Genomic DNA, 27,546 nt, shown 5'->3' on the forward strand with positions numbered 1-27,546 from the left:
GAACCATGGGGGCCTATGAAACTAGTCATAGTTAGAAATAGCAAAAAGGACATCAATGTTTGCTGTAAATGGGCTGAATGGAAATAGCCTGATTCTACACTAGGGTAGGTAGGTCATTACCAGCCAACCATTGGTTTGGGATCCATGAATCAGTGCTTGAGCTTCATAAAAATATAGTGAAGTGAACGTCACAATACAATTTGCCAGCGTCCAGCACTGGGAATGAGTAGGTCATCAGTTTGCCATTTTCATAGTCTAGCAAATACATTTAACCCATAATTCAAGCAGTTAGTTTACAAGACAGACTTAAGGTCCCTACACAGGCGAGATTTTTAGCTGCGTTTCTCCATCGGTTATCCGAAATACGCATCCAGTGTGCTACCACGTTTAGAGCTACAATTTTCCAACTAATCAATTGGGAGCACAGCTGTGACCAGCAAAAAAAGGCATTGAAGACCAGGAAAATTAGGCTTTAGAAGAGATTCAAAGACAAACTGAGGTTGATTCTTGATTTTTATTGACTCTGCAATGTATTCTGCTGTACTATGAAGTTAGTCGAACAGCCCAAAGCCCATGTCATCGTCTGAGCCCTCTTCTTCAGACTCCTTCGCCGCCTCCTCCTTCTTCTTCTCCTTTGCAGCAGCAGCCGGAGCTGCTGTAGCAGCAGGAGCTGCAAAAGCAGTTGGATCAGAAAGGTATTCCTTAACCTGTGGGAAGATCAGGGACAGTTAGGTTTGCATTGGGGCTTATTCCCAGTCTACAATAGGGAGGAGTGGAGTAATATGCTACAAGTTGCATGGATACTACTTGACAGTGCCAGTGATGAATGTATGAGACCAGCGTCCCTGCATGCCGGGAGATGCAGACAAACAGGGATAGTAGGAAACAAGTTACTGTTTGCAGGGGGAACGACAACGCAGTACTGTTGCATTGTAACTTATCCTGCATATTCATGGCACTGGTAGCTTTTAGAAAAGGCAGTGTCAGGCCTTATCTGCCAGGGGGAAGGAGTATTCGGTCTCCACAGCCATGGCTAGGACTCTCTTGTAGCCATTGATGATGGAATGGGGGATGGAAGCAAGAGTAGGGTACCCAATCTGCAGGCACACACTTACGATGTTCCTCACACCCTTAAAAAAAAGAAAAAGTATGTGACAACTATAAGTTAACTTTGCATTGTTACAATATGCACACCATTTCCAGTAATATTATGCAATGTATGAGACCAGCGTCCCTGCCTGCCGGGGGATACAGGCAAACAGGGATAGTAGGAAACAAGTTACTGTTTGCAGGGGGAACGACAACGCAGCACGAAACAAGCTGCACTGTAACTTATCCTGCTAGTTATGGATCAATAAAGGTCCACCCATGTAGTTTACATCAATGAGAAAATACAAACTTGTTCAATGATGGCATAAAACATAAAATGGACTGCAATTAAGGTTCATAAGTTGTGAAAGTTTTTGTCACTCACCTCCAAGAACCTGCCTTGTAGAGCCTCCTCAGTAATATCCAGCACCTCAGGGCTGTATACACTGCCATTGTCGTAGACTTGTTGGATGATCAAACCGTATGAGAAAGGCGAGATGCCCAGCATGTTGAGAAGCGTGGCCTCACTGGCACCAACCTTGTCACCAGGCTTGATCAATCCCACATCACTCTAGGACAAAATAAAGGACAAAATAAATGTTTGCTGATGGGTTCCCAGATTGTGTAATAATGTATGAGACACCATCTCCAGTAATTTATATTATGCAATGTATGAGACCAGCGTCCCTGCATGCCGGGGGATGCAGGCAAACAGGGATAGTAGGAAACAAGTTACTGTTTGCAGGGGGAACGACAACACAGCACCAAACAAGCTGCACTGTAACTTATCCTGCTAGATATGTCGTCAGTAAAAACTTAAATTAGATCAATAAATGTCCATTTATGTAATTTACATAAAGGACTAGAAACAAACTTGGTCAATGGCATAAAACCTCATGGAGAATGTAGAGCATGTCACCTTTCAAACTCACCAAGATTTCAATGGTTCCTCTTGAGATCTTGGTGGTGATACCCAAAGCCTGGAAGAAAGAAATCTTCTCTGGGCCCAAGCCAGTGTTCTGGGCTGGTACAACTACTTCTCAGGGGGCAACGGCTCCAGCACGGGCAGCAGCTGGCACCTGAAGAGACAGATCGGTTTAGCACACCAGGAGCAGACAAAGCCACCCGTCAGCTTCATGGAAAAGGGTAAAGGAAAGGCCAGGGAAAAGAGACAAACTGAGGTTCATGAACTTGAAAGGGTTGAGAATCACTGGTGTAAATGTATGAGACCAGCGTCCCTGCCTGCTGGGTCCAGTTGCAGGCAAACAGGGATAGTAGGAAACCAGTTACTGTTTGCAGGGGGAACGACAACGCAGCACCAAACAAGCTGCACTGTAACTTATCCTGCTAGTTATGCAGTCAGTAAAAAACTTTGGATCAAAAAAGGTATGATATCATGCATCAAGGAGCCAAAAACAAACTTGATCAATGATGCCTGGCACAACATCAATTGAGGGTACTGCAATTAAGCAGTTGGTAGCCTCCAAAGTAGCTTGTGGCTAGGATACTGTAAGAAATTGTCAGTTGTACTTTTACCCAACTTCAGTGCATCAGATGGTGGTCTTACCTTGTTGGCCAACAGCAGGTCCCTGATTTCAGCCAGATCCTCCTTGGTGAAGACAAAGCCCACATTTCCTTTAATGTGGGGCAGCAGCCTAATAAATGATAAAATCAACAATTAGCTACACAGTAGGAGACTGCACAGAACACTACCGTTAAGACAGGTGATTTTGCAGTGTAGATTGGGCTTCCAGAGTTAAATGTCGAGTAAGCGGCAATTCATATCAAACTGAGGTTTTATATGAATAAATGTATGAGACCAGCGTCCCTGCCTGCTGGGCCCAGTTGCAGGCAAACAGGGATAGTAGGAAACCAGTTACTGTTTGCAGGGGGAACGACAACACAGCACCAAACAAGCTGCACTGTAACTTATCCTGCTAGATATGTAGTCCGTAAAAACTTTAATTAGATCAATAAATGTCTATGTACTTTACATTAAGGACTAAAACAAAATTGGTCAATGGCATAAAACTTCATGGAAAATGTAGAGCATGTCACCTTTCAAACCAGGATTTCAATGGTTCCTCTTGAGATCTTGGTGGCGATACCCAAAGCCTGGAAGAAAGATGTCTTCTCTGGGCCCAAGCCAGTGTTCTGGGCTGGTAAAACTACTTTACAGGGGGCAACAGCTCCAGCACGAGCAGCAGCTGGCACCTGAAGAGACAGATCGGTTTAGCACACCAGGAGCAGACAAAGCCACCCGTCAGCTTCATGGAAAAGGGTAAAGGAAAGGCCAGGGAAAAGAGACAAACTGAGGTTCATGAACTTGAAAGGGTTGAGAATCACTGGTGTAAATGTATGAGACCAGCGTCCCTGCCTGCTGGGTCCAGTTGCAGGCAAACAGGGATAGTAGGAAACCAGTTACTGTTTGCAGGGGGAACGACAATGCAGCACCAAACAAGCTGCACTGTAACTTATCCTGCTAGTTATGCAGTCAGTAAAAAACTTTGGATCAAAAAAGGTACGATATCATGCATCAAGGAGCCAAAAACAAACTTGATCAATAATGCCTGGCACAACATCAATTGAGGGTACTGCAATTAAGCAGTTGGTAGCCTCCAAGGTTGCTTGCGGCTAGGATACTGTAAGAAATTGTCAGTTGTATCCAACTTAAGTGCATCAGATGGTGGTCTTACCTTGTTGGCCAACAGCAGGTCCCCGATTTCAGCCAGATCCTCCTTGGTGAAGACAAAGCCCACATTTCCTTTAATGTGGGGCAGCAGCCTAATAATGATAAAATCAACAATTAGCTACACAGTAGGAGACTGCACAGAACACTACTGTTAAGATGGGGGATTTTGCAGTGTAGATTGGGGTCCCAGAGTTAAATGTTGAATAAAATTGGTGTCTGCGGCGATACATATCAAACTGAGGTTCATGAACTTGAAAGGGTTGAGAATCACTGGAGTAAATGTATGAGACCAGTGTCCCTGCATGCCGGAAGATGCAGACAGAGACAAACAGGGATAGTAGGAAACAAGTTACTGTTTGCAGTAATCAGATCCAGTCAATGTCATACGTTTACTCTACACATTTATTTTTATTACACTCAATTTCCATGCTCGGGCCCTTGGTCCTGCCAACTTACGCCAATTGTAGCAGGGTGGACTTTTGAGGGAATAATAAAATATACTTAATGCCTACTATACTACTCCACCTTTTTTTTGAGGGAAGGTCCTCTTTAACAATAGAAAGCACAGGTTCATGTGACCAAGGTTGAGCATGGAAATAAGACATATTGGGATTTCAAACAAAGGCATTTTATTCACTTTTCGTTTTGTACACGAAGTGGTTATTCTTTTAAAATGCTCATATTAAAACATCATATAAACAACCAAGACATACTATACCATACATTTGTCTGGCGTACCGGAGAAGGAGCACAGCAGCATGGAATAAGGGCATTTCTACTTACTAATTCACCAGGCAGCCAGTGTGCTGATACATTTAGGAAAGCCATGCCTTCAAACTCTTGTCCTCCTCAGGTACGCCAACCTTACAGCAAGCTAGGGGATCCCCTGAATGAAAGCAGCCCAGCCCTTTTAAAGCTGTCTGCCAATAAACCCCACCCTTAATTTGAAACAAGAAGCACCTGGCTGATGCTGCCATAGTAACAGGTCTACCTGGTTACACATAGTTATATATACTTATATAATATTGATGATTTTTGGTTACTATGGGTGGGCCAAGGAAGAAGGGTCATGGGTGCCAGTTTGGCTGACCGTTCCAGGTTTCCAGAGCTTGCAGAGAGCTGATCAGATGCACCTGTAAAGGTGACTGTAATAGCCTACCTGCAAATCCAGCAATGCAAATGGACTGTTCTCCAGTGACAGCTAGGCAGATTGCACGCATTGTATTCTGCATTGCAATAAAGGTGTTATTTCATGTTCTGTGACTTTAATAATGTCAAAATAAGTCAACTTGATCACATTTCGAAGTAATCTGATCATTTTATGATGCAAAATACTTGGTCGGTTTTCACATATTTCATTGATAGTCTTGCAATTTGATATTTAAAATTGATATTTGACAAGGACTCCTAGGCTAAAATCCTTTAGTATGTCCTAAAGAAGTCTTATACAAAATGTGGCAAGATTCTCAAAAAAAGGTGCAATAATTAAGCTTAACTGACGGGGCTTTCTTTGAGCCCGGATCATTTATCCCCTCAAAGCTACAGGAATTGATTTGCGTTGCAACAGCGACCTCAGGTGTCATTTTACAGAGGCTGCGGCTGAAAAGCAAATGATCAAATCAAACTATTTTATAGCACATGTAAAACGTCCGTAGTAGTAAACAATGAAACCATACAAATGAGTAATTCGATCACTTCGGGTGACATCCCATAAGTTCATTTTACAGTACTGTAGGTTACACCAGCCTTTACTTTATATAATAGATCTACTATATAAGCAAAACAGTGATGGATAATGTAGGCCTACTCAACCCCAATAGCCCACTTGTCTATAGTGATACTCCTGGGCAAATACTCCACGATAGCCTCTTTTACTAGAATTAAGTACTTAATTTTAAATATATAGTTGGTAGGGCAAGTAATTTTCTTTAGTTAAAATAGCTCCATTATTGCAATTATTTTACTAGTGTTTGTTCAGCAACAGGAGGCTCCATGTCTCAAATGCATTCATGTCCAGATACCAATTTCATCAGATCATAAAGTATTATTGAAAGTAAAGACAAATGTGCAAATGTGCAAATGGCAACACGCCAAGAGCAAATACGCATAGGACTACTTTTAGAACCAGGGCCTATGAAACTAGTCATAGTTAGAAATAGCAAATTGAAAAGGCCAGGCCAGGGAAAAGAGACAAACTGAGGTTCATGAACTTGAAAGGGTTGAGAATCACTGGTGTAAATGTATGAGACCAGCATCCCTGCCTGCTGGGTCCAGTTGCAGGCAAACAGGGATAGTAGGAAACCAGTTACTGTTTGCAGGGGGAACGACAACGCAGCACCAAACAAGCTGCACTGTAACTTATCCTGCTAGTTATGCAGTCAGTAAAAAACTTTGGATCAATAAAAGGTATGGCATCATGCATCAAGGAGCCAAAAACAAACTTGATCAATGATGTCTGGCATAACATCAATTGAGGGTACTGCAATTAAGCAGTTGGTAGCCTCCAAGGTTGCTTGCGGCTAGGATACTGTAAGAAATTGTCAGTTGTATCCAACTTAAGTGCATCAGATGGTGGTCTTACCTTGTTGGCCAACAGCAGGTCCCCGATTTCAGCCAGATCCTCCTTGGTGAAGACAAAGCCCACATTTCCTTTAATGTGGGGCAGCAGCCTAATAATGATAAAATCAACAATTAGCTACACAGTAGGAGACTGCACAGAACACTTTTTTTTTTTTTTTTTTTTATTTAACCTTTATTTAACCAGTAAAGTCACATTGAGACTGCGTCTCTTTTACAAGTGGGAACTGGCCAAGAGGCAGAAAATAAAAAACACTACTGTTAAGATGGGGGATTTTGCAGTGTAGATTGGGGTCCCAGAGTTAAATGTTGAATAAAATTGGTGTCTGCGGCGACACATATCAAACTGAGGTTCATGAACTTGAAAGGGTTGAGAATCACTGGTGTAAATGTATGAGACCAGTGTCCCTGCATGCCGGAAGATGCAGACAAACAGGGATAGTAGGAAACAAGTTACTGTTTGCAGTAATCAGATCCAGTCAATGTCATACGTTTACTCTACACATTTTTTTTTTTTTTTAATTACACTCAATTTCCATGCTCGGGCCCTTGGTCCTGCCGACTTACGCCAATTGTAGCAGGGTGGACTTTTGAGGGAATAAAATATACTTAATGCCTACTATACTACACCACCTTTTTTTAGAGGGAAGGTCCTATTTAACAATAGAAAGCACAGGTTCATGTGACCAAAGTTGAGCATGGAAATAAGACATATTGGGATTTCAAACAAAGGCATTTTATTCACTTTTCGTTTTGTACACAAAGTGGTTATTCTTTTAAAATGCTCATATTAAAACATCATATAAACAACCAAGACATACTATACCATACATTTGTCTGGCGTACCGGAGAAGGAGCACAGCAGCATGGAATAAGGGCATTTCTACTTACTAATTCACCAGGCAGCCAGTGTGCTGATACATTTAGGAAAGCCATGCCTTCAAACTCTTGTCCTCCTCAAGTACGCCAACCTTACAGCAAGCTAGGGGATCCCCTGAATGAAAGCAGCCCAGCCCTTTTAAAGCTGTCTGCCAATAAACCCCACCCTTAATTTGAAACAAGAAGCACCTGGCTGATGCTGCCATAGTAACAGGTCTACCTGGTTACACATAGTTATATATACTTATATAATATTGATGATTTTTGGTTACTATGGGTGGGCCAAGGAAGAAGGGTCATGGGTGCCAGTTTGGCTGACCGTTCCAGGTTTCCAGAGCTTGCAGAGAGCTGATCAGATGCACCTGTAAAGGTGACTGTAATAGCCTACCTGCAAATCCAGCAATGCAAATGGACTGTTCTCCAGTGACAGCTAGGCAGATTGCACGCATTGTATTCTGCATTGCAATAAAGGTGTTATTTCATGTTCTGTGACTTTAATAATGTCAAAATAAGTCAACTTGATCACATTTCGAAGTAATCTGATCATTTTATGATGCAAAATACTTGGTCGGTTTTCACATATTTCATTGATAGTCTTGCAATTTGATATTTAAAATTGATATTTGACAAGGACTCCTAGGCTAAAATCCTTTAGTATGTCCTAAAGAAGTCTTATACAAAATGTGGCAAGATTCTCAAAAAAAGGTGCAATAATTAAGCTTAACTGACGGGGCTTTCTTTGAGCCCGGATCATTTATCCCCTCAAAGCTACAGGAATTGATTTGCGTTGCAACAGCGACCTCAGGTGTCATTTTACAGAGGCTGCGGCTGAAAAGCAAATGATCAAATCAAACTATTTTATAGCACATGTAAAACGTCCGTAGTAATAAACAATGAAACCATACAAATGAGTAATTCGATCACTTCGGGTGACATCCCATAAGTTCATTTTACAGTACTGTAGGTTACACCAGCCTTTACTTTATATAATAGATATACTATATAAGCAAAACAGTGATGGATAATGTAGGCCTACTCAACCCCAATAGCCCACTTGTCTATAGTGATACTCCTGGGCAAATACTCCACGATAGCCTCTTTTACTAGAATTAAGTACTTAATTTTAAATATATAGTTGGTAGGGCAAGTAATTTTCTTTAGTTAAAATAGCTCCATTATTGCAATTATTTTACTAGTGTTTGTTCAGCAACAGGAGGCTCCATGTCTCAAATGCATTCATGTCCAGATACCAATTTCATCAGATCATAAAGTATTATTGAAAGTAAAGACAAATGTGCAAATGTGCAAATGGCAACACGCCAAGAGCAAATACGCATAGGACTACTTTTAGAACCAGGGCCTATGAAACTAGTCATAGTTAGAAATAGCAAATTGAAAAGGCAAAAGGGACATCAATGTTTGCTTTAAATGGGCTGAATGGAAATAGCCTGATAGGGTAGGTAGGTCATTACCAGCCAACCATTGGTTTGGGATCCATGAATCAGTGCTTGAGCTTCATAAAAATATAGTGAAGTGAACGTCACAATACAATTTGCCAGCGTCCAGCACTGGGAATGAGTATGTCATCAGTTTGCCATTTTCATAGTCTAGCAAATACATTTAACCCATAATTCAAGCAGTTAGTTTACAAGACAGACTTAAGGTCCCTACACAGGCGAGATTTATAGCTGCGTTTCTCCATCGGTTATCCGAAAAACACATCCAGTGTGCAACCACCTTTAGAGCTACAATTTTCCAACTAATCAAATTGGGAGCACAGCTGTGACCAGCAAAAAAGGCATTGAAGAAAAACAAGAAAATTAGGCTTTAGAAGAGATTCAAAGACAAACGGAGGTTGATTCTTAATTTTTATTGACTCTGCAATGTATTCTGTTCGCTGTACTATGAAGTTAGTCGAACAAATTTGTATTGACTCTGCAATGTATTCTGTTCGCTGTACTGTGAAGTTAGTCGAACAGCCCAAAGCCCATGTCATCGTCTGAGCCCTCTTCTTCAGACTCCTTCGCCTCCTCCTTTTTCTCCTCCTTTGCAGCAGCAGCAGCCGGAGCTGCAGCTGTTGTAGCAGCAGGAGCTGCAACTGCAAAAGCAGTTGGATCAGCCAGGTATTCCTTAACCTGTGGGAAGATCAGGGACAGTTAGGTTTGCATTGGGGCTTATTCCCAGTCTACAATAGGGAGGAGTGGAGTAATATGCTACAAGTTGCATGGATACTATCTTGACAGTGCCAGTGATGAATGTATGAGACCAGCGTCCCTGCATGCCAGGAGATGCAGACAAACAGGGATAGTAGGAAACAAGTTACTGTTTGCAGGGGGAACGACAACACAGTACTGCACTGGCTGCATTGTAACTTATCCTGCATATTCATGGCACTGGTAGCTTTTAGAGAAGGCAGTGTGTCTGTCAATACCTTATCTGCCAGGGGGAAGGAGTATTCGGTCTCCACAGCCACGGCAAGGACTCTCTTGTAGCCATTGATGATGGAATGGGGGATGGAAGCAAGAGTAGGGTACCCAATCTGCAGGCACACACTTGCGATGTTCCTCACACCCTTAAAAAAAAAGAGACAACTATAAGTTAACTTTGCATTGTTACAATATGCACACCATTTCCAGTAATATTATGCAATGTATGAGACCAGCGTCCCTGCCTGCCGGGGGATACAGGCAAACAGGGATAGTAGGAAACAAGTTACTGTTTGCAGGGGGAACGACAACGCAGCACGAAACAAGCTGAACTGTAACTTATCCTGCTAGTTATGGATCAATAAAGGTCCACCCATGTAGTTTACATCAATGAGAAAATACAAACTTGTTCAATGATGGCATAAAACATAAAATGGACTGCAATTAAGGTTCATAAGTTGTGAAAGTTTTTGTCACTCACCTCCAAGAACCTGCCTTGTAGAGCCTCCTCAGTAATATCCAGCACCTCAGGGCTGTATACACTGCCATTGTCGTAGACTTGTTGGATGATCAAACCGTATGAGAAAGGCGAGATGCCCAGCATGTTGAGAAGCGTGGCCTCACTGGCACCAACCTTGTCACCAGGCTTGATCAATCCCACATCACTCTAGGACAAAATAAATGTTTGCTGATGGGTTCCCAGATTGTGTAATAATGTATGAGACACCATCTCCAGTAATTTATATTATGCGATGTATGAGACCAGCGTCCCTGCATGCCGGGGGATGCAGGCAAACAGGGATAGTAGGAAACAAGTTACTGTTTGCAGGGGGAACGACAACACAGCACCAAACAAGCTGCACTGTAACTTATCCTGCTAGATATATAGTCAGTAAAAACTTAAAATAGATCAATAAATGTCCATTTATGTAGTTTACATAAAGGACTAGAAACAAACTTGGTCAATGGCATAAAACCTCATGGAAAATGTAGAGCATGTCACCTTTCAAACTCACCAAGATTTCAATGGTTCCTCTTGAGATCTTGGTGGTGATACCCAAAGCCTGGAAGAAAGATGTCTTCTCTGGGCCCAAGCCAGTGTTCTGGGCTGGTACAACTACTTCACAGGGGGCGATGGCTCCAGCACGGGCAGAAGCTGGCACCTGAAGAGACAGATCAGTTTAGCACACCAGGAGCAGACAAAGCCACCCGTCAGCTTCATGGAAAAGGGTAAAGGAAAGGCCAGGGAAAGAATGAACTTGAAAGTGTTCAGAATCACTGGTGTAAATGTATGAGACCAGCGTCCCTGCATGCCGGGAGATGCAGGCAAACAGGGATAGTAGGAAACAAGTTACTGTTTGCAGGGGGAACGACAACACAGCACCAAACAAGCTGCACTGTAACTTATCCTGCTAGTTATGCAGTCAGTAAAAAATACTTTGTATCAAAAAAAGGTATGATATCATGCATCAAGGAGCCAAAAACAAACTTGATCAATGATGCCTGGCACAACATCAATTGAGGGTACTGCAATTAAGCAGTACCCTCCAAATTTGCTTGTGGCTAGGATACTGTAAGAAATTGTCAGTTGTACTTTTACCCAACTTCAGTGCATCAGATGGTGGTCTTACCTTGTTGGCCAACAGGAGGTCCCTGATTTCAGCCAGATCCTCCTTGGTGAAGACAAAGCCCACATTTCCTTTAATGTGGGGCAGCAGCCTAATAATGATAAAATCAACAATTAGCTACACAGTAGGAGACTGCACAGAACACTACCGTAAGACGGGTGATTTTGCAGTGTAGATTGGGCTCCCAGAGTTAAATGTTGAGTAAGCAGCAATTCATATCGAACTGAGGTTTGATATGAATAAATGTATGAGACCAGCGTCCCTGCATGCCGTGAGATGCAGACAAACAGGGATAGTAGGAAACAAGTTACTGTTTGCAGGGGGAACGACAACACAGCACCACACAGGCTGCACTGTAACTTATCCTGCCAGGTATGCAGTCAGTACAAACTCGAACGTGAGAAACAGTTAAGTCAAGAACCCACTTCTCCAGGGCAGGGTTGTTTTCCAGGTGCCCACGGATGGCTTTGCGCATCATGGTGTTTTTACCCATCAGCACCACAGCCTTGCCACGCAGAGACAGACGGATGGTCTGCATTTGCTTGGAACCGACATTGTCAGCCCCCACAATGAAGCATTTGGGAAAGTCATCCAGCAGTTGCTGTAAAGTGACAAAATATCTACAGATTTAAATAAACCCTTCAGACCAATTGGACAAGGTACTAAGTGAAACTTTGCTTATTAGTGGCATTGAGCAACTCACGATGATTTTCATGAAGTAGTTGGACTTCCACGTGGCCCTGTCTTCCCTGGGCATCTTTGCAGTGCTTCCAAGGATCGCTTAAACAGCTGGTTTAAAGACAAGGATGTTTCTGGAAATAAAAAAAGTGAAATGTGTAATAAATGATATGCACAAATTAAAGCGCTCTATATTCTCGTAGTCATTGGTATGGTACAACGAAATTAGCCTGAAATTATATTTGAGCTGAAATGGGTACTCTTCTGATGTGGTAAGCAACCCACCTGACTTTAACAGTCTAAACTTTTACAATCGCCTAAATGGTTTTATCATAGTATACGATGTCACAGCACAGCCAAAGTAGCTCTTTTTTACTTTAGCCACTGACTCAATGTATGACAGACACTACAGCACATGTGGTCATCTTCTACCGTCATAAAGTTAACGCACTGCCATCAATTACTTTAAAAAAATGTTTTGATGTCTGAGACCAGCGTCCCTGTAAATCGGGGGATGTAGACATACAGGGATAGTAGGAAACTATTCATTATTTGCAGGGGGAACGACAAAGCAGCACCGCACTGGCTGCATTGTAACTTATCCTGCAGGTTTGATTTCTTTAATTTAATGGCAATTTAACCCAATACAAACTTGTACCATAGATGTGAGTCTTATCTATACTGATCTGCCAGAGGTAAAAGCTTCAAAATAAACGACCACTTGACATTACGATTGGCCCCGTCATAGCACAGCTAGCTTAGCCCATATAGTTCCTAACACCAACACATGGCACTCTGCTGCCTAGACATTTTTAAATCAAAAAACCGCAATGTAAACAAAACACGTTTTGGTGGTTTCACCCTTTCAACAGATGTAGAAATACATAGTTTCAGTTATATGCAAATTAAGAGCATGTATGTATGTAACACTCAAAGTATGATACCGTAGCCTAGCACATGTGGTCAATGTCTGACGCTAGATAGCACTGCAGCATATATACTAAGTAGGCCACAGACGAGGCCGCAGATGAGGTACAAAGTCAACCGGATATCTCAGGTACTTGAAAATACATGTTTCTGAATCCCAGGGAAGCAAGTCATCATCACAGAGAATTCCACCACGGGCATTCTGCTAGAAAATACGACATTCTAAGCAAACTTGCAGAGCCTGTCGCACTTCTTACCTCGCTATAGGATCGCGTGAAAGAAAGAGAACGGAAAGGGAAGTGCGGACGATATATAGGAGACAGACATCCAATCAAAACGCCTGAGGGGATGTTCGGCCTTTGATCATTGGACGGTTCGCCCGCCAATCTATGGAGCCTGGCCTGTGATGATGTGTGATATTTTTGTATAATGCGTTTGCTTTATTGTATTTATTGTTTTTTAAATACAGTGTGTGTGTGTGTGTGTGTGTGTGTGTGTGTGTGTGTGTGTGTGTGTGTGTGTGTGTGTGTTCTGGTAAAATAATAAAAAAGTACATCCACCGGCTTAGCTGTGGGCCTGTGGCAGTAGTCGTACTAGTCGATAGATTACTTTTATTTGATGTATTATGCGTTTTCTGTTGATTTCTGTTGATTTTTAAAATAAAAATTTTATCCTGTTCACATACTGAACATCCTGTTCAGTCCTGCTACTTAACTGTCCCAAATAACTACTACAACAATGTATTGTAACAATGTATCCGCTCCACTTTGTCCCCCCCTTTTACAACATAAAATACAACATATTCCTAATAATATTTATCCACGTATTAACTTTTCTTAAAAAAGAAAAAAGACAAACCTAGTGACGTCACACCAAGTGACGCGCAATTACCGGAAGTTTCAGCCCAAAACTGACGAAGTTACAGAGACGGCAGCTTTCAGTTTGAAAGAAATCTATTTTTGTCCGATAAAGAAACCGGCGCTCACGGCACGCCAACCACCTCTGAAACAAACGAACTTCAAGATTCGTTTTTCATAAGACTATATACCTTTTTATGTTTGCAAGGCAACAATGGCACTAGTACTTCCCTCAGAAGTCTGGGTCCACGTGTTTGGATATCTGTCAACAGCAGACAAGCTAAACGTTCGTACGTGCTGCAAATACTTCAAGAATCTTGTGGATAATCCTTCTCTTTGGAGAGACACCTCTGTGGTTCTGACGTTTGGCAGCAGTGCTGGCAAGTACAATGCTCAATTCTGGGCCACGCTTCGTCGCTGGAAAATCAACAGTGTGGTGATGCAAAGCACCAAGGCAAAGGACTGGAAACAGCTTGCTCTGTCGCTTCCAGCCCTTAATAGCATCTTAATGGATGATGTCTCCCAAGAAAGCCTTGATCTTGTAAAGACATTTACAAACTTGAGATGTCTAGCCATAAGACATGCGTATATCCCGGTGTCTTTCGGGTGTGTCAGTGATTCGATTGTATGTCAACCCTCACAGCTGACTCACTTAAGCGTGTGCAATGTTCATTTTTGTCGTGGTCCAGGGGTGCCAACATTCAAAACTCAAATTTCACAGTACACGAATCTGACATCCCTCATCTATCATCCAACCCCCATCGGCCAGCCCTTGCTGCCACTTGAAGCATTTCATTCCATAATTGGCAATTTGCCAAAGCTGAAGCATCTTTCCTGTTCAATGGATCGGAAGGGTTGGACAACTTGGATGGGCTATAATCTCACCCCCCAAGAACCCTGTGCACATCCGTGTGGTCTGACCAGTTTGGAAATTATTGACTATATGGACCCCACACTGCCCAAAGACATAATGAGATCCATGCCGTGCCTACAGCGCCTTGCTGTGCATTACAGCAAGGCGATATCAGTCATTTCAAACAGTCATTTGAAAACATGGTTAACTGACCTCTGTCAGTTGTCAGAGCTTGTCATTGTCAGAGGGCCTCCTCCTCATGAGTACTTCAACTCCGTTCCAGACACGGTGACAAGTCTCATGCTCCGTGCTGGACAAATATCATCACAGGACATGGAAACCATGGCAGCACGTATTCCAAACCTCCTCCACCTGCACTTAGACCCTTTGCCGGCAGGGTTTTTGGGATCTTGCACTGATCATATCCCACAACTGTTTCCTCAGCTCAGAAGCCTCACAATTCGCCATGGGAGCTTACCGGATAACGATTTATTAAGCCTTCACCAGCTACAAAATCTGGAACGTTTGGAGATTCTAGATGATCTAGATACCCGACTACTACTAGTTGCATGTGCCAGACCTCATCTTCTGGTGCTCAAACATAAGCTGCAGATTTTGACAAATGACAGAGTCAAAGTTATCACTTCTCCATTCTGGAGAGATCTGCTGGCCTGTGACTGTTCTGATAATTAAATCTTCTGGTCTGGGTTTCTATTTAGTAAGAAACGTTGTAATTCCTTTAAAGGTCACCGTCAAATTGGCTGATTTAAGTTTGCAGCCCTTATTTCATTGTGCCATTATTAAATGTGTTTAAATATAAACAACATTTTGATTTAATTTGTGTGTCTTTTTATTGATTGAATACTTTATTAGTCAAAATTGTAAACAGCATGAGGTACATTCACACATTAAGGCTAAAAGGATAACAAAAAAAGTCCTGGGGACTTTTGCAGTCTTCACACACAGGCACACAGACACAGATCTCCATGTGGGACCGGCTGATGCGGCATACCAAAGCCTACACAGGTTTCTATAGTCGACGCGCTGTCATTGGCCAGTCGCTGTGATTGACAGCCTAAACCTAACCTTAACCTCAGTAAAACTATACCTAACCGTAACCTCAGTAAAACTATACCTAACCCTAACCTCAGTAAACGTAACTTGTCCGGGGGTGTGGTTATAAGCACAACCTGTGTAATAACTAGTATGTAGCCCGGCTGACAGTTAAAACAGGCTCTATGACAATTTATATCATTAGGTTCCCAAGTTGCATCGTTCCCACTTCCCAAGTATGCCGGTGGCCGACTGCGAGCGTTGTTTCTGTGCCTGGTGGCATGTCTATCAGGATGACACGTGTTTCTTAGTTTCTACCAATAGATCTTTTTTATGAAGCAAAAAGTATTTAGTGCCCCTGGTATGGGAACAACTGAACAAAAAGGGACCCGATCAGACTGCCTTAATAAGCTTGGAAACGACAGCTTTTTTAATCTCCGATTTGAATTATTGGGACAGAAGAATCTGGTATGAGGAAAAAAAGAATGACAGTGATGCCAGAAATAATTTTATTTTCAGCAGTCAATCAGTAAACAGGATTCACACAGGCTAAAAAATCATGGCACTTGAGAGAAAATGTAAAGGGTGAATGATCACAAGAATATGCCTCCATGTACAGAGGGAGATTCATTTAATTTCATTGAAAGTCAGAGGTGTTGATTTTCCATGAACAGAAAAAGCTATATTTGTAAGGAAAAAGACATAAATAAAATAAGCACAAATGAAATTACAGTCCCCATTTAGTTGCAGGGTTAAACACAGTTGAAATAGAGGTGCAACGGTTGAATTCCAAGTGTTCCTAACACCCCCAAACCACATTATGTAGACCTTGATCAAGTATGTTGTACAGGTACAATGTAGATGTACCTGTGAATAGTCTGGTGCAAAGAGAATCGTTTGGCTAGAATCAGAATGTAATATTTAGTTAAGCTTTAAAAATGTAATATTCTCCGGGGCTTAGGAGACAATTTGGAAATCAGCACAAGATGCATCACAGCAGGTTATATCTTCCCTGGCAGTCAAACTTTAAAGGCTTAACCACACAAATGACAGAAGATTCCACAGTGTATAAGACAACATTGCATTGACAGAAATTTGGCACATCTTTAAGTAAAGACAAAGGAACTGAAATAAAAAAAGGTACACTGTGGATTAGCTCAACCCCACAAGAAAATACTTGATTAAAAGTTGTCACTGAAAGGATAAAATTATCAAACTATGGACAAAATATCACGGCATGTTTCAGATGTAACGTTACAAAGGCTAGCAAAATAGTGTATGGTGAAATGAGCAATGACATCTTATGATAAAAGCTCAGTCCTGGCCTCTTACTGTATTACTTGCAATCTGATTCCTGATCAGCCAACAAACGTCCAGATGTCAGAATCCTGACCAGCCAATAGAAACATCCAGCGGTCAGTGATACTGGACACGGATCTGGGATGCAGAAAACATTTCACAGTAGGATCAGGGTTCATTGATTATGATAAAAAAATATCGATAACTAAATGTTTGTTTTCTGACACTTGCATTCCAAGCTGGTGCATGTGTGTGTATGGTATAAGGACAGTTTGTTTATATGCCCATAGAGCCAGCTCTTTGCATATCAGTGTGAGCATAATGAGCTCAATAGTCAATACATTGATCTAAAAACGCTGACAAAACACAGTTCTGTCACAGTCTATCATATAACAGTAATATAAATTCATATTCTGATTGTAATAGCAACTGGCAGCAAGTGTGACAAAGTCCCAGCCAGGTAGGGAAGGGACTGCTCCTGATAAAATACATGTACAGTAACCCGCTTCCAAAAATCAAGCACACTGCAAATCGAATAATGCATTTGATCATACAGCATGTTTTAAACCAACTAGAGGCAATGAGGCTGTGAAATTAGCCCAATATATTTCACAGTCAAATAGCATAAATGACCAAAGTTTGAACAAATGTCTTGTTAATTCTATAAGACTTAAAATATTATAAGATTTAAGAGACCGGTATACATGTGGCCAGATGCAGTTTGCAGTAGTATCCCAAATCTTTACCAGGAGACAGGAAAGCCAGGAAAGTCACTCCAGGTCAACATTTTGGTTGAAAAAATAAAATAAAAATACACCAAATGTTAAACCATTATATTTATCTACATAGTGTATTTAGTATCGACTTACCATTTATCATACATAAACATTTTTTCTGTCTTTTTAATATTTTTACATAATATTGAATTTTATTATGTAAGCAAACAATATAAAACAAGGCAGCCGTAAAGAAGAAAACCGCCAAGTTATTGCAGGGATGAAAAGTGTTGAGCATGTGAGTTAAGTTGCATGGTTTGTAGTAGAACTCCCTTATGAGACATTAGCAGTATGAATTGACTCTGACTGGTGAACAGTTTGAGGATTATTGCAAGAGAATCAGAAATGGTTTAGTTGAAACATTGTTCACCCCTTTGCTGTACCACTGATGCAAACGGCAACATTTGTATTTCTGATAGAGTAACTACTGAAAATTGAGAATGGTTGTGTTTCCATAGGAAAATCTTAGAAAAACAGGACCTGATATTTTGAGCACACAAAGTTGTAAAATGCACTTTTGGAAGTCTGGGTGAGTGATCTTCATGGGCTTCAGCTGGTCGTTTTACTGTAAATAACCAAGGGAAAATGGAGAAGAAAGAGGAACAAAATAAACCAGATTTAATCCCCTGCATTTGTGTGTGCACCCAAATGGGTCTTTAAATGCATAATATTAGCAATGGCACCTCAATATGTTTTTAAACTAGAAAAATACATCTGTATATAGTAGATTATTCCAAGACTCACAGGCCAAACACTACAACACTGCCTGGATGTTTCAGAATTCTATGTAAACGCTTTGTGGTCCATGCAACTGACTGTGACACGCAGCTGTCTCAAACCGTTATATGACCTAGGCTGGTCACATGATGCAGGGTCTGGCCCTGGGTTAAGGGGGGGAAGGACACAATTTACAAACCATGGCTCTGAGTCTGAGCAAGACTGAAACACCTTATTCTTTGCTTCACATAAAGAAATTGTTTAGCATATCAAAAATCTCTTTGGGCTCTGTAAAAATCTCTGCCCTGAAATATTGGACAGGCAGCTAAGTCTCTGCCCTGAAATATTGGACAGGCAGCTAAGTCTCTGCCCTGAAATATTGGACAGGCAGCTAAGTCCCTTCAGTAGCAAAGAGTCAGTGTCTGGGACTTAGTTTCACCAGGTCTGATCTGACCACTCCGTGTGGTCTTCTGTCCAAAACGCAAACCCCAATCACACACACAACCTACATGCTATACGTACATGTATACACAGTGTACATACAAATATAGATGAACGTATGGAGGCTCTGACATCCATACCATATAACACATGTTCACGCAGACACGCACAAACACACGCTCTTAGCTGAAGAGTTTGATGAAGCAGCCTTGGCAGTAGGGCTTGTCGTTCTGCTCCTTGAAGGTGCCCTTGTTGAGCTGTTTGAGGCAGAAAGCACAGACAAAGTGCTCCGGGTGGAACTTCTTGGCCATGGCGGTGATGCAGCGGCCCGTGATGGGCTTCTGACAGCCGGAGCACAGTGAGCCGCGGCGCTCGTGGTAGTGGGCCTCGCAGTACGGCTGGCCCTCGTGCTCGAAGAAGCTGCCGTTGACGAACGGGATGAAGCACTCCTGGGAAAAAAAAACACGACATGGCCCATTATTCAGCTCCGACGAGAAACCTAATGCTGTACATAACATTATAATTATGGTCATGCGCTAGATTGACTTTTGGATGAGTGGTTCCCTAAACCTTTCCGGTCCACTTGAAGAAGAGTCTCAAAAGCGGTCACGGCCCACCCATCTGACCACTTAGCGACAGCCGGTCAGAGTTACATACTCAGAGCATATGTATTCCAACGATCATTCGATCGAGCGTGTTTCGGCTTGCATAAGTGGAACTGACGTAGTGCACTTCAAGTAACTATTTATCCCTATCACAATGATTACACATTCTTCAAGGTTTAAAAACATAACAAAAATACATTGTTTTGAACATTAATCTTCTTATACTAATGTTAGATTATCATTAAATATAAATTATTATTTTTATTTCGCCAGTGATTTGGGGGCCCTCTTGCAAAACCCTCACGACCCACTAGAATAGACACACGAAGCCACCTTTTTATGTTCTTTTCTATTGATTTTAACTGTTCGCTTGTGTTCAATTGCCATTTTATGATTTTCTGTTCTGCCCGGTAAAGCACTTTGAGCTGCATGTATGTATGTAAATAAAGTGTATTATTATTATTATTATTACTCACCCTGCAAACAAAGCACTCAGGATGCCATAGAGAATTGAGAGCAGAGATGTAGTTCTCCAGGATGGCACGAGCACAGCCACCACACTTGGGGGCAAACATGTCAAAGTAGTCCTTTCTGCAGTACGCCTTTCCATCCTTCTCATGGAAACCTACGAAGGGAAAGACATGCACATGACTCTTTACATAGTTTTAACCCATTCTGACCTGAGATCAGATTCTAAAAATGTCTTCTACATCCTGACAGTTTTTTGAAAAAGCTATGCTTCTGTCAGTCGTTCTTCGATTTTTCAAAAATAGCAGACCTACAAGCTTGTGGCGCACCACCGAGTGGCGCGCCACAAGCTTGTAGATCTGCTATTTTTCAATAGCTAAAGCATAACATAATGCTAACATTCTCCCATGTCTTCAGCACAAAAGTAATCCTATAAAAAGGATTTGAATTAGAATTTGGAACAAATCCCATTGGATTTTCTTCTAAGACGATAATCCTATAAGAAAAAATCCAATAGGATTCGTTCCAAATTCTAATAGGATCTTTTGATAGGACTTTTCTATCAGAATCCTATAGCCGTTTTTGACCAGGGGAGGCAGTGGAAATCCCACACATAGGCTGTTAGGGTTAAGGTGCTTGTTTTGTACACATCAATGATGTGTACAAAGCTATTGTAAAGTTTACCAATACACATATATGAATGACGTATGCGTGGTTTGGCATGAATATAGTATTACGTACCCTCTGGTCCAAAGAATGCTCCACACTGGGCGCAGAAGAAGTGCTCTGGATGCCAGGTCCTATCCAATGCGGTCACCACTTTCTGATACACAAAACATTGACAGGGGTCTAGGATTAGTTACCGTACTCATTCACAGTTGACAACACGCTGGCCATCTTCTGCTGTTGTGAATGTAGCATCAATAAAGATTGATCGATCATGAGCTATCATCCAGCCATCCATCTATCCATATCAGTCCGCTGATAAATCTAATGCAGAGGTTTTCAACTGGTGGTCCGTGGATGACCATGCGTTTAGTAATGTAGGAAATTGAAGATTTGTTTTAATCGACCACTAGTTGGGAAATGACCTGGTGATGTACGTATGATGACACATAAAATGGGCAACCATGGGTTAAGGAATAGATCAGTGGTTCTCAATCTTTTGTGAGCTCCGGACCACTAGCATAATATCTCTTGCTGTCGGGGAAGAAACCACCCAACTCCAAAATGTACATTTTTCAGGAAATGAAAAATATACATTTAATCAGGAAACGAAGAAAACCTTATATTTTGAAAACAAAGCAATACTGCCTCACTAAAGTTGGTGTTGTGATTTTATATAGAGGTGGTGGAATTTGTTGCTTTAGCAGACAGTTTGAGGGTCCAATGGAGTTAGGAGGTTTTGTCCGAAGCGCTTTTTACTATTTTTCATTGGTTCAATATTTTCGAAACAACACAATAATGGTCAATAACACCGATTTCTGCAAAAAAAAAGAAAGAGAAAAAACTCAAAAATGGACACCAACGATATGTCAGTTAAATAATTACTGTTAAGGGCTTTATTTAATTGACCTTAAATTAACAAATTAAAGTAAGCGTCAATATTTCATTTCAAGCTTCCCCGCACATATCCCCCCCCACCTAACAACAGTGGTCCCCAGGTTGATTCTTAGTTAGGGTGGTGGTCGCTGGACGCTGGTTCATAATCGGTTGAAAACCCCTGATCTAATGGAAGAAATGTATACCCCACACAGGGCCACAGCCAGTCCCAGGATAGGGCAAGTCAACAGGGTGATTCAACTTGGACTAAATCTGTTGTCCGCAAATATGAGCCAGCAGAGGGCAGCAGAGCTCTAAAGAGAGAGTTCAAGGACAGCCAGAGTGGGAGGGGCTGGAATGCAAGGAGTGTTAGCTCATGTTTTCCAGTCCTGATAGTATTTCCTAGCAGCTAGCTTCAACTGTAAACACACACATGCATGTACTGTACATGCTATGTAGACTAAAGAGCAGAAGTTACCTGATTCTTCAGCTCAAGACCAAAAATGAATTGTGGCGTCTCCCCAAACTTACAATAAATAATACATTCAATTTATATAGCGCTTTTCTAAGTGCTCAATCACTTTACAAAATAGGGGGGAAAAAAGGAAAAGTTAATTGTTCTAATCTAAAACAAATGAAACAAATATAGAAATGAAAACTAGAAAAGGGGGATTAGAATTAGGTAGGTAATGCAAGTCTGAAAAGGTGGGTTTTGAGTGTGGTTGTAAACGTTTCAAGGGTGGGGGCTTTGATGTGAGCTGGGAGTTGAGTTCCATAGGGAAGGGACGGCAGGACATTATGAATTAATACATTTTGCCTATTTGCAAAATTTTGAAAATAGGCAATATACAAGCTCACAACGCATTGTGAGCATGTAGATTTGTTGTTGTTTTTTTATAGGTAATGTGGAGGGGGAAAAAACTCCCAACCCATAAAAATGTGTCTGTGACACATGGGTTTTAGCCTCCAACAATAGCCAATCTTCTGTCATTGTTACTGCAATAGAACCTTATTTAAATTTGATCTTGAGGTTACAATATTGCAGCATAGGATAGTTTCCAGTTCATAAAGTTGGTTAGGTAAATCAGAGAAAAGAAATGGCAATAGACTGAATGAGAGAGAGAGAGAGAGAGAGAGAGAGAGAGATTGAGTGAGAGAGAGCAAGAGAGCGGTGTGTGTATGTGTGCGTGTCTGTCACTAGGACAGGGTCGAGTGAGAATGCGTCTCTCGACAGTGACTCATGTTGGCCTTTCCCCAGGCAGCCTAAAGTCCACAGTCTGCTTCACTTCCCCAGTGTGACTGTGTGTGTGTGTGTGTGTGTGTGTGTGAGTCAGACAGAGATAATACAACGTTCACTGATACTCGCATAAGTTGAGATCAATTTATACCTCATCGCACTGCGTGTCTCCTGTTTAAACGAAAGAAAATACAATCTTTGTTGACGAGTCATGGTCGTGCAACCAAGTGTAAATTAAGCCTAAGGGTCCATGTGGACAAAATAAGCTACTTACCCTCCAATGCTCGCTGTGTGTGTGTGTGTGTGTGTGTGTGTGTGTGTGTGTGTGTGTGCGCGTGCGTGCGTATCCATCTATCTCTGTAAGATAGAATATATGACTCGTACTGCAGATACTGTCTTAGTTGACTGTACAGATTTTTCCAGGTGGTTTTCCATTAGGCTTATGAATAAATAAACCACATTATCCATTTTCTCCATCGTGCATGCATTACACATCTCTGACTGTGTGTGTGTGTGTGTGTGTGTGTGTGTGTGTGTGTGTGTGTGTGTGTGTGTGTGTGTGTGTGTGCTACTAACATCCAGTATAGGTCCATTGCAGTAATGGCATCGTGGAGAGAAGAGGTTGTGATAGTCCTTCTCACAGTATGGTTGTCCATCTCGCTCAAAGAAGTTCTTGGAGCCTATCTCCTCCTGGCAGTGGGTGCACACAAAGTGCTCAGGGTGCCACGTCCGTCCCATGGCGGTTACCACCTGGCGACAGGGACACATAGGTTAAAGGGGAATTTCTTCCCAACCGTTTTCACCAAATAAATAAAATAGAATAAAAAACAAACATATGGTCCGACTCCTGGTCCTTTAAGAAAAGCGTAGGAGAGGTCTAACGTCAGCACATGTAGAAGAGGAAGAGTGCAGCAACAACACAGCATGGACTAACCTGTCATGTCATCTAGAACAGATGTAAACTAAAACTAAAAACAAATCGCGCGATTGAATACGAGTTCTAGCGGTTGATCCACCCGGACGGTAAATCCGCTAATTTGGTATGGAACGTTCGGCATGTTTTTTTTTGTGTTTTTTTTTTAATGACGAATGGATACGTGTCTTCATATATGGTAAGAAAACAGCTTGTGCAAAACTCTCCTTTAACCACTTGCAACCTGCCATCCCTATTTTGGCCAAGTCATTATAGAGGGTATGCACATGCATGAAGTGAGTGGCAAATCGAGTGGCAAAGTTAGTGGTAAAGTGAATCAGATAGGACTTTTCCGTTTGGATGTATGGGCTGTCAAGGCCAGAAAGTAGGGAAAATAGGGGAAAAGTTTGCTTAAAAAAATAGCATATCGTCAAGCTTGCGTTGTGAGCTACAAGGCCAGAGATGCAACACGTTGTGCTGCTATTTTTGTCACTTAACACGTTCACATGTTGTATAAAATCAGGGTGACGGGGTTTAAATGTGCAAAAAAAGAAAACAGAAGACAAGTCAGTTTGAAACATCCTTTACGACACTGTAGAGGCAAAGGACACCTCATACTGAGATGTGATGCCACCTTTTCTTTTTTTTGTGACCAACTTTTTTATTTATTTTTAATAACCCGGACAGACATTACAGGAGAGGGAAAAAACAGTGATGCCACCTTTTCAATGGCCTCTTCCATGATGTTAAATGAGCAGGCATTGTCAATAGTCAACAATATTGTCAATGCTTGCACATTGGCACACGTAAAACTGGGAACACATCCCCAATTAATTGTATTAGCTGTGCCTGCGTTGCTTACTGGCCTGCTATGTTTTGTAGTTACGGAAACTCACTTGAAATCTATCCTCAGGTTTCATGAGTTAGAGAAACCCTAAATCTGTTTTGTTATCCAGATTGAAGTCAGCCTGGTTTTATGTGGTCTGAACAAGACACAAGGAATGTGATTCAAATCAGATTTGTCTTGATGAATTCAATCTGGTTCCAATCTGGATGAAATAAAAAAATATGTGCTGAAGAGTACTTCAGTTTTACACACCGTCAGTGTGTGAATGTGTATTGCATTGGCATGTATGTGTGCGGTTGCGTGTGCAAATGGATGAATGTGGCTTTGACTGGTAGGAAAGACAAGAAAGAGGCTATATAAATATATATTTATCAGGCACCTTGTGTATATATTGATCTTTTATATTTATTCTATATACTTTAATTTCTCTTCCTAATTGCAATGCTGAGTTTGGTCACATACATCATTTCATCCACTCTATTCCACTTATCATGTTATCATGCGAGTTGATTCTGATTTACCATACTAGAAAGCTATGAACTAGCAGCTTACAGTGACAAGGGATATAGAACATTAGTACCGATGGTCATTATCACAGCTCAGTTCAGTGGCCTTGTGGTTAGAGCGTTCGCCCTGAGACTGGGCGAATGCCGGCCGGGTCATACCAAAGACTGTAAAAATGGGACCCCAGTGCCTCCCCGCCTCCTCACGCTACAGAAACAGGAGATAGGCTCCTGCCCTATGGGCCCCATAGTGTCTTTAGACAGGCAGCTATTTGACTGACACGGCTCACCTGTGTCATCTTTCAAGATGTCTCATTCAAACATTTGTCAGTTGCCACACGCACAAATTAATCCAATGCAGGAAGCCCTGGCTACTATGCATATTATAGAAGCTTGCACCGTATGGTAGGCAATCACATTAAAGCAAAATTATTCATAGACTAGGGGGCCTGAAGCTATCAGCAAATACATGCAGACTAATAAGACTAAAGTGCGTATTCATTCACCATATCCTTTTGAACTAGCATAAACTAGGACAACTATCTAGAGTACTTTTTAAATCCATGGTGTTGAATTAAGCTTAACCCATTAAGACCTAGAACGCATCTGTAACCATTATTTAGCTATTGAAAAATGGCAGATCTACAAGCTCATAGCGTGGTACCGAGTGCCACGCTACGAGCTTGTAGATCTGCCATAAAAATAAGAAAAAGTGAACACGTGTAAAAATCTTTGAATATATATTCCTTCACAGCAAACGTTTTTAACTCATATCTTTGCTTCTGGGTAATCCCTGTAACACCATATTTTCAGATGGGGGTCCGTCGGGCCAATTACATACAATATTTTGAGTTGTTGATATGAAATAGTTTGCGAACAGCTGAGAATGAAAACCTGAAATTTCGGATTGCTGTGGTCGCAATCAGAAATGATGATTTAGAAATGATCATGATTTTAACCCATTCTGGACGGGAACCCCTTTTGGTGTTTTAACTAAGCATCATGTTATACTTTAGCTATTGAAAAATAGCAGATCTACAAGCTCGTAGCGCGCCAGGTCTGCTATTTTTTTTAAATCGTGAAAATGCAAATCTTGTCTAAAAGACATTTGTAGAATCTGGTCTCAATGGGTCAGAGTCATACGTATACATGACTGGATGGATTGCAGGCCCCACACACTCCCTTGGCCACGGTCTGGGACTCACCTGGCCCACGATGGGCTTCTTGCAGGCCCCACACACTCCCTTGGCCACGGTCTGGGACTCACCTGGCCCACGATGGGCTTCTTGCAGGCCCCACACACTCCCTTGGCCACGGTCTGGACTCCCAGTTTGTTGAGGTCAGACTGCAGGCTTCCCAGCATGTTGTCCAGTTTGTTGGCCGGTTTCGGGGGGCCAGTTGGCGACGTCTTCCCCTGGGACTGGATCTGATAAAGAAGGTGGAAGACCCAAAATGGTTTTGTTACCGGCGACGATCATCATGGAGCAGGTGGAGAAAAGCAAGCCCGATCAAACGTACATGAACCGCTCTGACCCCGTTTACGTGACAAAGACCCAAAGGCGAAAATGGTCAAACCTATTTTGGTCTCCATGTCTTTGAGTTTGATGATTGGTTGCTTTCTAACATCACAATCTGTGCATTTGTGTGTGCGTGCATGTGTGTGTGTGCAACTGTAAACATTAGGTAAAGTGGTGCTGGACTTCTCAGATGGTATGGTTATTGGAGCTAGATGACCCAGTCACATTCCAGGGAAAAAATAGCATCTCTATGTCCATATATTCTCACACACTTAGGTGCATGTACAGTACACAGACACACAGCCCCACACACACACACACACACACACACACACACACACACACACACACACACACAGGCAACGATCACTTCTCCCACCACTTGACAAAGTGAAATGGCCCAGCTTCCAACCTGCATGGTCTTTAATCTATATAAAATAGCAAAGTCTGCTGCTCCATAGAGTAGGTCAGGGGTCTGCAACCTTTTTGACATGAAGTGCTGTCTTTATTTTCTTGATAGTCGGTGTGCCATGTCGACGTTTAATTATGACACCACATCCAAATTATATATTTCCATCCGATTTTGATTGTACACACACACACACACACACACACACACACACACACACACACACACACACAGAAACCTTTATTTTTTCTCTTTAGAAACACTTTCTTTCACATCAGCATGTGTGATTTTTAGACTCAATTATGATTTTAACCACCGTCTCCCCAGTCAGAGTTCAATGAATGTGAGTTTAAATGAATGTAGAATTATGTGCAGGATGTAATTTGCATACAGATGTGAGTGGACTTAATTTAACTGTAAACCTCTTTCTATATACATTTAAATTTAAACGAAACATCATCTCTCTCACACTTGTGCCAGTGTGCCAGTGATCACCCTCTGCTGTGCCAATGTTGGCACCCGTGCCTACGGCTGCCTATACCCCTGGAGTAGGTATCCACCGTCTTTAGTTAGTTAACCTATTTTATTCATTTAGTTAGAAATAGATTTGACA

At 41.7% G+C, this 27,546-nt stretch overlaps 3 protein-coding genes across 4 annotated transcripts in view; all 3 read right to left on the reverse strand.

Annotated features, from left to right (window-relative positions):
* Nucleotides 1–551: 551 nt before the first annotated feature.
* Nucleotides 552–7,239, reverse strand: LOC308334237 (large ribosomal subunit protein uL10-like; the record flags this gene model as incomplete). The annotated part of the gene is made up of 7 exons (XM_080790875.1): nucleotides 552–707; nucleotides 990–1,130; nucleotides 1,475–1,660; nucleotides 3,157–3,303; nucleotides 3,786–3,899; nucleotides 6,363–6,450; nucleotides 7,205–7,239. The coding sequence occupies 7 exons, from the start codon at nucleotides 7,237–7,239 to the stop codon at nucleotides 552–554; spliced, it is 867 nt and encodes a 288-aa protein (XP_080647001.1).
* A 1,853-nt stretch (nucleotides 7,240–9,092) lies between these two features.
* Nucleotides 9,093–13,184, reverse strand: LOC308327351 (large ribosomal subunit protein uL10). The gene is made up of 8 exons (XM_080780722.1): nucleotides 13,154–13,184; nucleotides 11,995–12,103; nucleotides 11,717–11,892; nucleotides 11,295–11,382; nucleotides 10,680–10,826; nucleotides 10,145–10,330; nucleotides 9,669–9,809; nucleotides 9,093–9,372 (listed from the first exon to the last, which is right to left on the reverse strand). The coding sequence occupies exons 2-8, from the start codon at nucleotides 12,046–12,048 to the stop codon at nucleotides 9,205–9,207; spliced, it is 960 nt and encodes a 319-aa protein (XP_080636848.1). The 5' UTR covers nucleotides 12,049–12,103; nucleotides 13,154–13,184; the 3' UTR covers nucleotides 9,093–9,204.
* A 2,961-nt stretch (nucleotides 13,185–16,145) lies between these two features.
* The window catches only part of LOC308330580 (uncharacterized protein), a 47,403-nt gene continuing 36,002 nt past the window's right edge, over nucleotides 16,146–27,546 (reverse strand). For both annotated transcript variants that reach the window (XM_080785508.1, XM_080785507.1), the window contains exons 10-14: nucleotides 26,275–26,433; nucleotides 23,321–23,494; nucleotides 20,707–20,788; nucleotides 19,974–20,122; nucleotides 16,146–19,341 (exon numbers count right to left, since the gene is read on the reverse strand). In XM_080785508.1, the coding sequence (XP_080641634.1) occupies nucleotides 19,075–19,341; nucleotides 19,974–20,122; nucleotides 20,707–20,788; nucleotides 23,321–23,494; nucleotides 26,275–26,433 (831 nt within the window). In that variant the 3' untranslated portion in view covers nucleotides 16,146–19,074. The remainder of the gene's footprint in view (nucleotides 19,342–19,973; nucleotides 20,123–20,706; nucleotides 20,789–23,320; nucleotides 23,495–26,274; nucleotides 26,434–27,546) is intronic.

This window comes from Protomyctophum bolini (genome assembly GCF_963924005.1).
Source record: "Protomyctophum bolini genome assembly, chromosome: 2".
Taxonomy (NCBI): Eukaryota; Metazoa; Chordata; class Actinopteri; order Myctophiformes; family Myctophidae; genus Protomyctophum; species Protomyctophum bolini.